Consider the following 17,211-nt stretch of genomic DNA (forward strand, 5'->3'; position numbering starts at 1 on the left):
CAAAGGAACCAGGAAGTCATGCACTGTTCCCGAAATGTCAGTTGGCCTGTTGCCCATCTGGAAGGAGGGACTGGGCATGGCCCATGTGGGAGCAATGAGGAGAAAACAATAAAACATTCAGGTGTTTGAACCCCAGAGGAATTGAGAGAGTTGAGACTGTTCCATGAACGGGTCCCATGTATATATAGGATGTCCCCCAGAAATGTATATACACACTTTGAATAATTATAAAGGCAGTCTTTATTAAACTACAGTTCATTTTCGAAATTTAGCTATCAGCTATTAAAGTGTGTATACATTTTGGGGGACACCCTGTTATATTTGTTTCAGGATCAGCAAAACAAGTTCCGTGTAACCAGGGTCCCTCTGCCTTCCGGTGAAGTCGGTCCCAGGCCTTGCTCCCTATCCCATCAGGCTGACGTGCATGACACTCCCATGTGACCTGAGCAGGCCACTTTACCTCTGGGAATGTTAGTGTCTTCATCTGCAGGTGACAGGCGTCCCTGGGCCCCTTCTAGCACGTCTGTGAACATGGTGGGCAATGTGATTTACAGGAAAGGATTAGCTCAGACCTGGGGGTGAGAGTGCAGAAGGGTCATGGCAATTCTGGGAGGGAGTCTGTCCCTGTTAGGATGCTAATCCCACGGAGGCAAGGAGTGAATATATTTAAATCAGATGGCGGCTATTGGAGACCAGGCTGGGGGGATAATGGGCCCAAGACTTAAACTGCTAGGGATTTCATTTTTGAACAGTAGGAAGAGGAAGATGCCCTGTGGAAAAAATGACATGAAGTTGAGAGAGGGAGCTGAGGAGAGCAGAGCTGGTGTAAGTGGAAGGTGGTTAGAGGTGCCTTTTGGTTAGACCCTAGGGTTCTTTCTTGCTTAATAGAATGCCAGTTACCCAACACTCTGTCCCCAGCAAGCCAGAAGGGATGGAAAGCAAAGATGTACGTATGTGCAGAAGTAGCTGGAGAAAAAGATGTTAAATTTCTGGTGAGCATTTCTGGGAGGGTTGGGATGGGGGAAGCATTTAGCCGGAAGAAGCTTTCTTTCCCTTGAGCCCTTGGCCGGTGATGTTCTTTACTGGGTTTCTGAACCATATCGCAGGTACGTTTTTATCTCCTTCCTGCCCTGATCTCTGCACATCTACTCGTGAATTCTCACGGTGTCCACAGTGCTGGGTCCTAGAAAGATCAGTGCTTTGATCTTTATGATCTTTATAATAAGGTTATTCAGCAGCTCTGCTGCTCTGAGATTCCATTTCATGATGTCTTTTAGTGATGGAATTCACTCCTTTTCAGGAAAAGAACTGCAAAGGTCAGCCAGGCGCCTAGTCACTCTACTTGGTGGTTTCTACTCTAACTCCTGCGAGGGGCTGTTGGTCAGTTTGGTCCTAAGCACACCTCATTGCCTCCTAATAATTGCTAGTTATTAGATTGGCAGTGGTATGGTGGAGAGAGCGAATTACGGAGCTGATTCATTCAAATGCTGTTCCCCAAAGTTTCTGCTTGAATTACAGAACTGTGCTTCCCCACCCCCAGCCTCCTTCCCGCCACCTCTGCCACCACACACTCCCAGGGCCGGGCGGCGGGCTGACACTTCTGTCCTTGTTAACCACAGAGATTTGCCCTTGAGAACTCCAGAGGGAAAAATATCGCCTAGGTTTATCGAATGGAGGAGCAATGACTAAATCACGAAAGTCATTTTACTGCATTGTTTGCTCGTGGTCATTTGAAGATAAGAAAATAAAGATGTTTGACGTGTGTTAAAGGTTTTCTCCCATCCTTCTTGAAACTATTGATCCTCTGAAATGATGTGAAGAGGGAAACTATTTCCGTTCTCTTCAGCAAAAGTAAACCGCGGCTGACTTTTCCCAGCATGATTGGCCATTTCCCTTGATCTAAAGCTAACACCTAAATGCTCTCTCTTTTTTTTTTTCCTAGCCAACCCAAAATGTTTTTAAGCAAAAGAATGGCTTAGAAGTCAATGATTAAACCTTGGGCATCTTTTGAGCTTTTTTCTTTCTTTTTTTTTTTTTTAAGAAATGTGATTCTTTGCTTTTTATTATTTTCCTCTCTCCCTTCCTTGATGCTACCTCGGTAGCTGCCGTGTTTTAAATATTGACAAGATGAGATAGTTTTCTGTTTATATCAGCAGTCGTCTGTCTGTGAGATATGGACGAATCAGAACGCTGGATTCCCTTTCTCAGCCATCCATCAGGTCCATAATGTAAGGTTACAGACGGTTATATTCTTGTCCTGAACTTGCACTGTGTGATGTGTCGCAAAGTGTTGTCAGTGGCCGCAGGGACTGTGTCCTGGCAATGCAGAAAATGCGTGATGTCTAATGACTCCTGAGATTTTTGTCTATGATACTTCATTCACTGTGCCTTGTGACCAGTTGACGTGCAAACATTGTCCTAAAATGAGAAACATACTTGGTTTTGAAGTCTACAGTTAAAATCTGTCTCATGTGAGTTTTGGCTTTCATATCAGGTGTCTGTGTAACTTGCTTTTACAGGAAGAAGGAAAAGGGTAAATAGGTATATATATACACATGTATATATATATATCGGTGTTTTTCTTCCCCATTTTGTACTTCCCCGTGTCCCTGGGCTAGTCAGCCCACTGTGTCTAACAGTTCTCCAAGGTTCATGCGCTTTACTAGTGAGAAATATTGGTGTGTGAGTTGCATGATATTCCGTATCCGTTTTATGCAAATGTGGGAGGAGGCCAGCCAGGGGAGGCACTGTTACAGCTAAAAGTGGTTCTCAGCCTTTTGCATCTGACAGCACTGAATTGATCTCTGGAATGTGGAATCATGACCCATTTTACTCTGAGCTGCTGAATAGTATTCAGATGTTCACATTTCACCAAAATTCATTTGTGTTTGGAAAGGAAACATTTTAATGTTTGGGTTTTTTCCATTTTGTTGTTTAAACTACAGCCCTGTTTTCACATCCTGTTAAATTATTCCCATTGACGAGCCTACCGTCTGAGAGGCTGTGACATTTGGTTGAGAATCACAAAGCAGAGCTCGTGGGGCGGCATGCGAGGGGCCTCTCTCGGGGTGCCACGCCAGCGCACCCCTCCTCCTGTGCATGGGACTTCTGGCTCTTGGGGACCAGGGGGGTCTAGATGTTGCCTGGTGCTGGTGCTCTGAGGTCCAGCAGTTCCTCCTGAACCTGCAAATGCTAAAACGTGCTTTCGTGTTCAGAAGTGGCCATCTCTGCTCTGTATCATCAAAAGGAACAAACTCATTATAACCAACTGCATTGGACCAAACTAGCATTCTTTATTTTTTTTTTTTTTTTAAGGAATTACAACAGCATCCTGCTTTTGTGTGTGTGTGAATGTTTGAAGGAGGCTTTTTCTTACATTCACATTCAAGTAGCTGTATACATATTTATAAGCAGAGAGCTATATGTAGCATTCTGCAAAGCCTTAGAGATAACAAAAATTAAAGGTAATCACAGAAATCTATGTCTGATGTTGGGGGGAGCCCGTCTCTGACATTTGTCAGAATTATTGAAAGTGAAACCTTAAAATAGCAGTTGTCCTTTAAAATCATTTTAGTTTTCCATTAAGTGTTTTTGAAGAAGTAGGAAATAGTGTTTGTTAATATTCGGATCTAAATTTACAAGCAGGTAGGTGGGAGCAGTTCCTAGTAGAAGAGATTTAAAAGCCTCAGTTTTTAAAAAGCCAATTAAATTCTAATTTAAAAATATAAATTTTAAAAAAAATAAGAGAGGGCTTGGATGATACCATGCCTTCCTGTCGTGTTAGAAAGCTAAGTCATAGCCATGGCTTTTACTTATTGGCATCCTTAGGAAGTAAATAAATTTTCTCAAGAAGAAAATAAGAATACAAATAATGCTTCCCCCTTTGTATTGTCAGAGCATATAGAATATGTATGATCTTCAGTTTCCTTTTTTAGGGGAGAAAACTATATGATAAAATATTTCAACGCCTGCCTTAGGCATCTGGTACATTTGTACTAAAACCATGCAGCTTTGCCACCTTTTGAAATAATACAAAGTTTAAAAGCTGCTTTAGACTCTGCCATGCAATAAAAACCTATCTGTAGACTTCTGTGAATTATTTTCCTGTGTTATAACTAAATTCAGCTCCTAGTTTGATGTTTTTCAGCTGGTGGTCTGAGACACTTAATTTAATGACATCGTACAGGGTAGGACCCAATTATGATCCTTCAGATTCAGCCCAACTGTGGATTTTTAGTTGGCAGTTGGCAAATACCTGTTACACAGAATCAGTTCTCCATTTAAAATTCTAATCTCAAATTCTGTTTTTTCTTACTGGGGACCGAGCCCACCACTCAGGCATGTGCCCTGACCGGGAATGGAAACGTGACCCAGTGGTTCACAGGTCAACGCTCAACCATTGAGTCATATCGGCTGGGCAAATTATACTTTTTCTTTCTTTTGGAAGGTTAATTTTTCTTTGAGTTTGAAGGGATAGTTAATAAAGTACATTTTCCTCTGTATAATTGATATATCCTAAAGGAAATAAATAAATACATACATGCCAAGGAAATGATGTTTTAAGCCATTGCCCAATTATTGAAATATTAAGATCATTCAATACAAGAGCCTAAAAGAAAAATTTTCTCTAGGTATTTTAAGCTCTAAAGAGGTAGCCCTGAACACATTTAGGAAGAGTGGCTTGAATTATTTCCATTATTCTTATGTAATTACTTAAGCTTTTTAAAGAGTACTGCCAGTCAGTGGTAGTTTAAAATACGACGGAATTTACCCCAGACATTTCCTACTTCATTTTTTTATTCTAATTAAACATTATTGCTTCATTGGACCCATGTTTAGATCTACTTTTCATTAAAGATAAAGTTTTATTATAAATCATTATTTGAGGCCAAAGACCTTTTAGGTCTGTTTGATTTTTATTTCATATTTAGTGAACATTTTTAACTGAAAGATTATTAGTTCTTTCAACTTACCTGAAAAAATACAGGTATTATCTAGGTACCAATGCATTATTTAACAGAAGCTAATAGTTTGAATTCATTTTGCATATAATGCCAAACCCCAGATAGTCAGTACCCTGCCCAGCTCCTCCTAGCTCATTCCTGCTGTAATTCCGCCTCCAGGAGGGCTGAGACCTAAAGCACCCTTGTTCTCTGAACTCTTTTGTTCCTACAGTCAATCAACCAGGGGAAGCTGAATCCCACCCCAGGGCTAAGGCCACATGTGCCCTTCACCACAGTGTGATGCCAAGTCCATCCGTTCCTGTTAAATTAATTCCAGAGGGAAAACGCAACACCTGAGCTGAGTCTTCTAAATATTCTTAGCTCTAAGGTTTAAAACAAACAAGTTGATGAATATCCAGGAAGAAAAGAAATTTATTTTCTTACCAATTCAATATTAAGAACACTTTTCCCTCAGTTTGAAAATGAATTTCTGGAAATAGCACTAAGTATAACAAAACTCAATTTCTATTTCCAGAAAGGTAGATTCAGCCACGTAGAGAATTTAAAAATATTTGGACTCGAGCAATGTTTCAAGGCCAGAAAGAAAGTAAGGATTATATTTCTCTTCCCTATAATTACCTCCCCCAACCACGAGGGGGAGGTCCCGTCTGATCACTCTGGATTCAAAGCAGGTGGTTTGTGATTTCTGGACAAAGTGAAATCCTAAGAGAGCAGATGATGCTGTTGCCAAACAAAGTTAAATGGATGTGCCACTAATTTCTTCAAGTGGTTATCTCATAAGAGATCGGGGTGATTTCCAGATGGAGGTGGTATGTGCTGGGGCCTGTTATTCCCAAAATGGCTGCTACAGTTTATGCTGGATGATGTAAATATTTGGATTAGCATTTGGCTGTAGTTCTGCTTTAAGTGTATGGAACTCACATTGAAGTTCAATTATAAAAGTGCCTGAGTTAATGAAACAATTAGAGAATGAGTTTGCATATGATTTGCATGCTTAATATACTAACACCTGAAACATCCCCATAACTCCAGCTTCGCCCCACCCACCCCTCCTCCTGCAACCCATCGTGCCCCCAGCTCCTGCCCTGTCTGTGTAGGCTGTTGTGAAACTGCCTGCTGAGCTCGGCCAAGGTTCCTCAGCTAAACGGTGACAGGGCTAACGTGAAGATCTGATGCTTGGTTTGAGCTGTCACTTCAGCAGATGCTGGATCGAAGGATCTTTTGATGCCAACCAGCTCCTTTTGTACCATTCCACGGAGTTGTGTGCAAACTTCTGTTGGTCCGTTAACAGTGTTACCTGTGACTTAAATGTACAACACCTGTTGCTATGTTGTTGTTGCTCTATGGGGAGGGGGAGGGAGACGGGGGAAAGTTAATGGGGGAGATTAGAGGATGAACTGTTATAGGTGTTGGGAGAGCTTTTAATTAAGTACACATCGCTGCATGTTTCCAGAGAGAGATTGTCACATAGACGTTGTTACACTCAGCCTCAAAATAACATTGAAATCTACATAGCCTACATTTTTTAATTTTATACTGGATTTTTTTTTTAGACCAAATCACAGCCAGTTGCAATGAAGACTGGAGAAATAATAAAGAGCCAGATGTTTGAGAAAGAAGGAAATGAAACGATCAAAATAGGAAGTCAGGGGAAAACTTAATGCTAAACTTAATTGCAGTCAGTTATGGTTCTTACATAATAAACATTCATATAGCTGTAAAGAAAAAAACTCAAGAATGAATCAGGGATGGATCATAAAACAGACAAAAAAGCTAAAATAGATATCCCAGGTAAAGTCCTAACAGTATCCACAGATGGGAGGATTGAAGAACCACACCATCTGCATGTAAACCAGCAACTGGAAGAAAACGAACTCACAGAGTAGCTCAGATTAGAACATGAGAGAGGAGTGAGAGGGGTTCTGACTGGTCACACACTCCAGTGAGAAGCCCGGGAAAGAGCATGATACTGAGTGTGCTCTTTCTGGGACTGGGGTGACACATCTTAAAGAGAAAAGCATCAGGTTCTCTCCCTCTATGAAAAGGTCTGTGCATTCCCAAGGGACTCTAGAATTTTCTTCTGGTTTTCCAAAGCCAGTTAGAAACTTCCAGAAGGCAAAGCCTGTGCCTAACATGTTCCAGCATTGGCAGCCACCTTACAGGCCACTTAATGGAAGTCCAAAGTGCACAGGAAAAAATTGGAATGCTGGTCCTCTTCCCCAAAACACACATCCTGGAGAATTGTGGTTATTAGTCTTTGGGAATCTCTATATTCTTTCAGAGAATTTAGTGAAAGCTATGGACTTTCTCCTCCAAAACACCTACATCGAAAACGTTGCATTGTTATCCTAGACTCCTTGAAAATCCTACTTAAGGAATCCTACAGTGTCAACCCATATGCTAGTACATCTATGGAACGTGGTCCCTAGCCAAAGTTTTGCTTGGTTTGGGAGCTCATGTGTCCTTTTTATATTCTTTCATCTCCTAAGAAAGGTAATTTCTCATAATTCTATAAGACCAGTCAAATCCAGGTTAGGAAAGAGTGGCTTTGGAAATCTGCCTACTGTCTAGTTTTAATTATGTCTATTTGAGAAGAAAGAACAGAATTTTGAAAAATCAGAATTTTGGCCAGGGGAAAGAGTAAGAAATTGCCCATGTGTAATATCTAAATCAGACTAGAGCCCAGAAAAGACCTGCCAACACAGGCCTTTGACTTTATAGATCTCACACTAAACCGTATTCAAGCAGACTGGGTTTTATTGCGTTTCGCTTCATTGAGCTTCATGGATGTTGTATTTTTTTTTTCAAACGAAAGGCAAAAAGATTACGACTAAAATAAAAAATAAAGATTGCGACTGTCTTTATTGTAATACTCACCTGATTGTGGTGGTCTGGGATCGAACCTGCAGTATCTCCAAGGTATGCCAAAGCAATAAAACAGGCTGAGGCTCACCTCATGGAAAACGATACGTCAAATGATGGGTCTGCCCTAGTGGGCATATGTGTTATATGATAGCCCAGCATATGCATATATGCTTGTATTTGTGAGCCAGGATCCTCAATTACATGCATATGCACATATGACCAAACATGGCATTGTAATGCCCACAACAATCACAGTGGCATTATATCAATGCAAATGAAGTCAGGAGAGAAACGAGTGATCATCCATTTAGTAAATCTTTCTTCTAAAATGTTGTTTAGTGTCATATACAGCCTTTTCTCCAGAGATAAAATTATTCAAAGGACATGGTACCTGTCATATTTGGGAACTGATATTTATGGAACTGAGTATTCTGCACATAAAAGCAATTCAAACTAAAAATTTCAAACAGTCAGGTTTAAAAACAGAAAACTCTTTCAAAGATTAGGCGTTCTTTCCCCTGTAACAGAAAAGTATGAATTAGTAAACCACTTATGAATATCTTAAAGACCTTTAATTTTAAATTATTTAGCTTACAGTGTCATTCTAACAATAGAATAACTCAAGTTCTTTCACACCTCAAAAATTAGCTCAGCTTTGGGAAATATGCTAATACATATAAAACCATAATAAACAGTGGAAGTGTTTATATACATATAACACACGCAAATTTATTTGCACATGTGCAGCACCTGTGTATATGGTGAACTCGGGCTAGCCACAGGGAATGAACTTTGCCGACTGCTCATATTACCTCTGGAATAAATGTGATTTTCAGACAGGAGACTGGGGAGAACCTTCCATTACCTTGCGCCCTCCAAATGAAGCTACGGCCTCAACTCCAGTTCAGTATTGGCAGCACCACCCAGAAAAGCTCATCTTCCAGTCGTGTGATTACAAAGCTTTTGTAAGTTACCTTGAATTCAGTATTTGGGTCTGAGTAGGGATAGTGGGTATATTTTTGGCTTCTTTATTTTATTTGAAAATATACCAAAATGCCCATCTTCCTAAAATGATCTCCCCAAATACATAGAGCTTTATAACCCTTTTAATCGTAGAAGCTTAAGATCTGTTTTCCCTTCTTATATAATTGTATATTTTAAATAAAACGTTGTACACTGAAATTTTAAAATGGAAATGAGTATCAATATAGCACATATAGACATCTCCATTCACCAGTGGTCTCAAAACATTGGGTCTACCGCCTTATAAAAATTCCAACCTCTCCTCATTGTTATCAGTAGGATTATATTACTAAGGATTTTTTTTAATAGGAGAGGGAATCAAGCTTAGCTGAGAATTGTGAGTAATCTGAACGGGTAATTGATCAAAAGATACCATAGGTTTGGGGGCAGGTGGTTGTCATGACTACAGCAGGAAACATAGCTGAACCCTCAGCAGCACATTGAAACTGCCTCACAAGTGTTTCAATTAGGACAAACTTTCCTGATACCTTAAAAGATAAGGATTTCACCAAGATCGTTTTTTCCTTAATTAAGATGTGGGCGTTCTGGTTTTCTCGAGCAGTTTAGGCTTTTCTTTTTTTCCACTTGGTGTTATCTGCACCTCTTTTACTGCTTGCTTATCTTGAAACATGGGATTTATTTCAGTAGTCATTTCCCAAAATCTGTAGGAGTGAAATGCCCCCTTCTTCCTCCAAATCCTGGAGACTTTCTGAACATGCCTTCTTCAGAGCCTTTGACCACGCTGTGCCCCTGCCCATCCTCTGCTCGCCGGGACTTCCCAGGCTGCAGGACTGGTTGCCAATCCTGTTTTTAGAGAGTGCCAGGGTCTCCTCAGTCATGTCAGGAAAATAATTACCTTAATTCACTTAAAATGAAACATACCTAGAGCTCTTTTTTTTTCTCTGAAGAAAATTAGAGAAGGAAAAATGACAGATGGAAAGAACCCTACTGAAGCTTCAAAAAGTTGAGGAGTGCCCTAGCTGGTTTGGCTCAGTGAATAGAACATTGGCTTGCAGACTGAAGGGTCCCAGGTTTGATCCCGGTCAAGGGCATGTTCTTTGGTTGCAGGCTCCATCCCTGTCCCTGGTTGGGGCATATGCGGGAGGCAACCAATCGATGTATCTCTCTCATATCAATGCTTCTCTCTCTGTGTCTCTCCCCCTCCCTTCCACTCTCTAAATATCAATGGAAAAATATCCTCAGGTGAGGATTAACAACAACAACAAAAAAATAGTTGAGGAGTCCCTTGATAGCAAGGTGAAATAAACATTTTGCTAACATAGACGTGTTTGCTCCAGCTAGAACCTGGGGCGTGGTGGTGTTTTGTACTAAGGCAGTATGGGATCCCATCACCTAAGATCTAAGTGGTTGGTGATTCCAGGAAGAGAGCTTCCCAGCCTTCTGGTACCCCATTCAGCCCTCCACTGTTCATCTGCACCAGGGCCCCCTCCTTGGTTGAACAACCAAGGTGACATTGTCCCTCCCCACAGGCTCCCATCCCCTTCTCAGGTGGGTCAACCATCAGAGGCCACACAGCTGTGAAGGAAAGGGTCCAAAATAGGCATCTCTGCCTTGGAACAGCCTAACATTAATTACCTAAGCAGCCGACTAAGCCCAAATGGGGTGCCTGTGGCTCAGCTCCTCAGCTGTCTCATACAACCCTGTAATTACATAGACGGCAGCATGATTTATTTTTGCAGACATTGCTGCTTCAAAAAAACACAGGGAAAACATTTTTAGATGCCCCCATTTTGCAGTTAAATATGATGTGAAAGATGGTGTCTTTAGAGAATGCTGCAGTTTTATTATGAAGAGCAGTTTACAGCTTTCGGAACTGTAGTTAACTCCGCTGTGTCCTCTCTACAGAAGTCTTGATTCGTTAGGATTAGTTACTGTTCCTTCTTAAAAGTTGTGCACCAACTCACAGCCAGGAAAGCTAGCCAATGGTACTTTCACACTGTGTTTTTAAATCGCTGCTCATATTTGTACTTATAAGTCATTGGATTTTTGTGTGTGTGTGTGTTTTAGTATTTAGGTTCTATGCTGATTAAAGAGCTCAGGGGGACAGAATCAACCCAAGATGCTTGTGCAAAAATGCGGGTAAGTTTGCCAAACAATTTTATTTCTAATCACTGAAATACTAAATACTGGGTATGGATGCAAATTGCCACTTTTCACATTACTATTTTCTTCATCTGTTGGTCTGCTGAGTCACACTGGTGTTGCATGAAAAGGTGTTCGGGCCTTGTTCTTGTTTATACTTGAGCTCATCTCGTTATAGTTTGAGATGATGTCTTTTTGATATATTTATATGTATGACATTTACACTTAAAGATCTAAAACAAATTGTATATACATGGATCATTGTCCAGATTAGGAGGAAAAAATGATCTTTAGTTTATTACAAGAAAAATGTTTTCAGCACCCACTTGACAGTCTACGTACTGATTTTCTGAAAAGGCTGCCAATTAACTAAAACTTATCAAACTCAGAAGTACTGGGAACATGTTCTATAAAGCTAATATTCTTTATGAGGCTTCTTAATTATTCTTTTTAAGTATAAGAAACACATTCAACTCTGCATTGAATCATATCATAACAGTGAATGTTGACAGAACTGGCCATTCCAGACATCTGTGATTGGTGGCTGCAGGATTCCTTGGAGTCTGTACCAGCCAATCCAACTCTCACACTGCAGAGCCACACTAGCTCTTTCTTCCGAGAGTCCCTTAGTCTTGCTTCCTCCATAGCAGATGGATAGGGGTTAGAGCAATAGCTGACTGACAGTACAAATTAAGAATATTGGACTTATTCCACGAAGCAACTAACGGGAGTCAGATTTAACATCATTACTGAGTGAACCCTAACTTTTATTTTCAGCCAGATGCCTTGTCATTTATTTTATATTAGCAGCTTTTGGTGGGAGTTACTTAAAAGCATATAATTGAACTAAAAACAGATATGAAGGTAAATATGTAATACCCATTGTTCATAGAAAGCTAAATGTGAGTGAGTCTTCATGAAATTGAGATCTCAGGATGTGATCGCTGACCTAATATTTTGACCAATTCAGTAGCAGATAGCCTGAAACAGTTTTCTTTCTACTTGATGCAGAAGTTATATGTAAATTGTCAGCGTCAGTGAGCCTTTATTACAGGGACTGTGTTTATGAAAAAAGCTCTGGTATGTTCTAGGACAGGGGTCCTCAAACTACGGCCCGCAGGCCACATGCAAATACAAATATCGTATTTGTTCCCGTTTTGTTTTTTTACTTCAAAATAAGATATGTGCAGTGTGCATAGGAATTTGTTCATAGTTTTTTTTAGAACTATAGTCCAGCCCTCCAACGGTCTGAGGGACAGTGAACTGGCCCCCTGTTTAAAAAGTTTGAGGACCTCTGTTCTAGGAACTCTAAGTCTAGTTTGGTTGCTGCTGACCTGGCTCATGAGTCACTTTTTAGTCATTATCATAACTGCTAACATTTACTGAGTAGTTACAATGTGCCCATATTTGTGCTGAGTCCTGTGCATGTTCATCTTATTTCATCTTTATCACACCCCTATAAGATAGTACGACTATTATCCCCATTATACAGGTGGAGAAACTGAGGCTTAGAGCATGCATGACAAACTCAAAGGCTCACACGGGCCAAATAAACAAGGTTTAAGTTTATGTGGGCCACAAAAAAAACCAAAAGCTTCAATTTTCATAGAAACGAAGTTTTATTTCGATAGAGACATGCTGAATACAAAGGGCTAAAATAAATGAGTAATCATTAACATAAAATAATAGAACATTTTAATAAAAATTAATATTTTTTTCTTGAACATTAACTTAGCAGACACTGAATAACTGCACACATTAATAAGTATAACACAAATAAACCTATTTTTCTTGTTCTCCGAAAGCAAAATATTTCCTGTTGCGCATACCAAACAAGTCAGTCCAAGACTAATGACGTGGCAGTTGCCTGCTAAAATATTCGCTGCTAGTATTAGTGGAGAGAAATGGTGCGCCTACGAGTAAGGCGTGTAAGGGAAATGAATGCAACACGATTATAGTAATCAGTCATTAGCGAACATTGTAGTTTGTTATTAATAATTATGTATACAGGATATTGTAAAAGTTGTTACAAAATTTTTATTAAAACATTTCTTACATACCGTTATATTGGCTGGGCCACAAAAATATTCATTGTGGGCCAAATGTGGCCCGCAGGCTGTGAGTTTGACATGCTTGGTTTATAGAGTTAAATAACTGACCCCAGGTCACACAGTGAAGAATTTGCCCATCTGGAACTGGGACTCAGATCCATCTGACCCCAGAGCCCAAGCATTTATTATGTTCTCCAACTTCTCCTGGGCCTCATTTTCTTACTGAGAAAATGAGAACATTGGGCGAGAAGCCCTTCAGGGTTCCTCCTGGTTTTATAATTCTGGAAAACCTATATTCTAAATATATATCATCTAAATGATGTCACCAGGGCACAAAAAGAAAATGGGAATGTTTTTCAATCATCAAGCCCTGTAATGATGTTAGCACTCTTCGTGAACATACCTAAGAAATTAACTTGGCATTTCTGATTTCATACTCTTAACTCAATTATCTGAGTCCAGCTACTTCAATGCTATAATCAGCATAAATAGTGGGTAGAGCTCATAGCACCATTTAACATACACCCGATCTGTGATTTGAATTTCAGTCAATTTCTTGAAATTAAGTGGGTCTGAAATTTCATTCCGCTAAGCAATGGCAAAGCCATTTTAATAGTCTCAGTGGAGAATAATTTTGTTAAATACTTGTCTGTTGCTTAAAATGAAACTGAAAAGGCTGCCGATTTACAGGCCATTCTTCTTTAGGGCGTTCTTCTGGTTTGCTGCTCTAGGTGGTTATTTTGAGTGGTTTACATGAAAATGGGAGCTTTATTGCTTCTTAGAATGTCTCAAACCCTTATTTCCCCATCTTGATTGAATAAGTATCAGCCTTTGATACGGGAGCTAAAGTTGCACTCGCTGGATTCACCAGAGCCTTTCAAAATCAGAAGCGTGGATTTGATGCTATCAGGGACTACTGGGTTGTGAATTAGAACTCTCGCCAACTAAAAACGGTGTGGATCTCACCGTGCAGTTAATTTTCAGGTTGAACCTCAAGTTGCTGTTTTCTCTGTTTTCTGGCCGTTCAGCTCAAAGTCCCAGTATAATCAGTCTCCTCAGGGGAAATACTTTAGGACACAGATGATGATGTACAGTAAGATCTTTAGACCAAAGTATTGTAGATTCAAACTTTACCTGGCTTACTCTCTAAATTGAAAAAAAAAGAAGTTTTCAATTCAACAGTATGCATTGTAGCTGAAATTGAAATTTCTGTCCCAGGAAGAAGTAAATCACTGTGGGTTCTTGTTCTGAGAAATGTTTCATTATATGCAGTTTGATAAACATAACTAAGATTTGGCTCCTGCTCTCACTGTACCTAGAGGAGGAGTCTACCATGTTACCATTTAATTACCCCAAAGTAGCAGAAGTATTACCATAGAGGTATCTTCATGTTGCCACGGCCTGATGGGTTGTCATAGATGATCCCAAAAATGACATACAAGTGTGGTCTCCTAAAATCAGTTTATAAGGACTAATAACAGTTAACACTTGAGGTCTGTATGCCAGGCCCTACACAAATGATTATGTGCATTAATTCATCATGAGGTAAGTATTGCTATTGTCCCCACCTCACATATGGGGGAACAAAGGCCAAGGAAAGTTAAGTACATTACCCAGGGTTACCCAGCCAACAAGTGGTAGAACCAGCACTTGAACCTAGGCAGTCTAACTCCACCACGCACACTCTGAACCCCAGACTGTACCAGCTCTCTAATGAGCCAGTACAATGCTTATTGCCCTGAGTTTTAAAATATTTGAAAAGATATGGATCACTTTTATTGATAAAGAAATAGCTTTCCCTGGTCACTGTGGCTCAGTTGGTTGAGCATCTTCCTCTGCACTGAAAGGTCACTTGTTCGATTCCCAGACAGGGCACGTACCCAGATGGTGGGTTCAAACCCCATCAAGGTGCATATGGGAGGCGAGCAGTCAATGTTTCTTGCCCTCTCCCGCTCCTCCTCCCTCTCCCTCTTCCTCTCCCTCTCCGTCTCCCCGCTTCCTCTTTCTCTGAAATCAATAAAAACATATTTTTTAAAAAAGAAATCACTTTAGAAACCCTCAAAGAACCTATAAGATTAGCACTGGCTAAATTAAACCATTTAGGTACAGACATATGTAGTAAGTTGGGCTATATTCTAATGTGTTAACATAAATAAAAATGGCAAGAGAGTTTTTATTGCATCCATAGAGACTGGAACATGTTTTTTCCACAGCACTCACTTTAACACATTCACTTTGCCCCAGCAGAAACAAAACAGTTTTCTCTTCTCAGAGTAATTTGGAATGTTTGATAGTCACAGTTGGTTAATTTCTAAGTTTATCTAAACCTTTTTATTCATCCTTAGGGTCCCTTCCAATTCTAAAATAAAGTTAATTCTACACTAATCTTCCTGGTGTTTTATTATACACCTATTATTTCAATTAAAACTATGCTGTAGTACACTAACATGTGTGAGATAGTAGTAATTCACTTCATTCTATAATATGGAATCACTTCTCTGTTCATTCAGGTTAACCAGTCTTTTTTCCTCTTCGGACCATCTTGAGATTTTTTTAATAGACTTTATTTTTTATAGCAGTTTTAGGTTAACTAAGAAAATTTGAGCATAAAGCACAGAGAGTTATCATATATACACTCCTTCTACCCCTCCTCCTCATAGTTGCCCTCATTACTGACGTCTTCCATTGGTGTGGTGCATTTGTCACAATTATGAACCAATATTGATATGTTATTATTAACTAAAGTCTATGGTTTACATTCGAGTTCACTCTTTATGTTATACAGTGTGTGGGTATGTCATACATGCATAATGTCATGTATCCAACATCATAATATCATACAGAAAATTTCACACCCTGCAAATCCCCTATGCTCCTGCTATTCATCTCTTTTCTCCCCTGCCCCCCTAACCACTGACCTTTGTACTGTCTCTGTAGTTTTGCCTTTTCCAGAATCTCATAGTTGAAATTATACTGGCTTCTTTCACTTAACAATATGCTTTTAAGGTTCCTCCATGTCTTTTGTGACTTGATAGCTCATTTTTACTTTATCACTGAATAGTATTCATTGTATGGACATACCACAGTTTGTTTACCCAATAACTTATTGAAGGCCATCTCAGTGGCATCCAGGTTTTGGCAATTATGAATAGTACTGCTATAAACATGTGTATGCAGGTTTTCATCTTAAGATTATTTTTCTCCTAGATTCAAACTCTAAATAATGCTCCTCTTAAAATTATCTTCTGAACTGTGTCTTGCGAAGAAGAGTCAATAGGAACTTGCATTAACACCTGATAATTTTTTAAGTAAAATTGCAATCTTTGCCTTCCCTTTTAGAGTTTTCTTTAAAAGCCTAAGAGATTGGCTATGCCTTGATATTGAGGCACACTTTTAAGAAGAATGGTTTCTATGAATTATATATTTTGCTCCTTAATTGTACAATTGGCTGCTTCTTTCTTTTACCATGACAACTTTGGAGACATTTACATGTAAAATTAAAATCTAAAAACATTAAGATATTTATTTTAATCTGAACATAGTTGTTTAGTGATGCCTTTTATGTTACTGGTTGGGTTTTCCAGCTCAATTGGTGCTTGGAGACAGTCTTCATTTCTGAAAGGATTTCTGAGAGGAAGCGTCAGCTCTGGGACCCTGAATACGATGCCCTCTAACGTGTTCTCTAGATCACAGGACCTTCCCTCCGTCACACCTCACCACCTCAAACCATATAGGCAGACCTGGTTTTATTGCACTTCACAGATGTTGCTTTTTTTTTTTTTTTTACAAATTGAAGGCAAGACCCTCCACCAACAAAAAGATCAGGATTCACTTTATTGTGGTGATCTGGAACTGAACCCAAAGTATCTCCAAGGTCTGCCTGTACAATATAAGGTTACTCATGCCCGTGCCCCTTAGAAGGCAGGAGCTGTGGATATTGTATCCCCTGGGCCTGCTGTATAATAACTATCTTATGAGGTGGTTGTGATGGTTCAATAAAGGAATGCCTGTAAGGGGTCTCAAAACACGTTGATCTCTTCCACCAAATGTTTGAGAAACAAGTACGTTGATGGATAGATTTGCTTTGGATTACTTCATTTGTTTTTCTCTAACTATAATGCCAGTGTTCCAGTCATTGCTTTGGTTTTCTTTGTACACAACATATAAGGGAGTATTCAAAACTTATTTCCAGTTGTTAGAGGCCA

At 39.6% G+C, this 17,211-nt stretch overlaps 1 protein-coding gene across 1 annotated transcript in view; it reads left to right on the top strand.

The window, feature by feature from the left end:
* The window catches only part of ANKS1B (ankyrin repeat and sterile alpha motif domain containing 1B), an 822,202-nt gene that overhangs the window by 768,478 nt on the left and 36,513 nt on the right, over window positions 1-17,211 (top strand). The window contains exons 20-21 of the mRNA XM_005882370.2: window positions 8,666-8,794; window positions 10,881-10,952. Coding sequence (XP_005882432.1) covers window positions 8,666-8,794; window positions 10,881-10,952 — 201 coding nt within the window. The remainder of the gene's footprint in view (window positions 1-8,665; window positions 8,795-10,880; window positions 10,953-17,211) is intronic.

The sequence above is a fragment of the Myotis brandtii genome, unplaced genomic scaffold, assembly GCF_000412655.1.
Source record: "Myotis brandtii unplaced genomic scaffold, ASM41265v1 scaffold708, whole genome shotgun sequence".
Taxonomy (NCBI): Eukaryota; Metazoa; Chordata; class Mammalia; order Chiroptera; family Vespertilionidae; genus Myotis; species Myotis brandtii.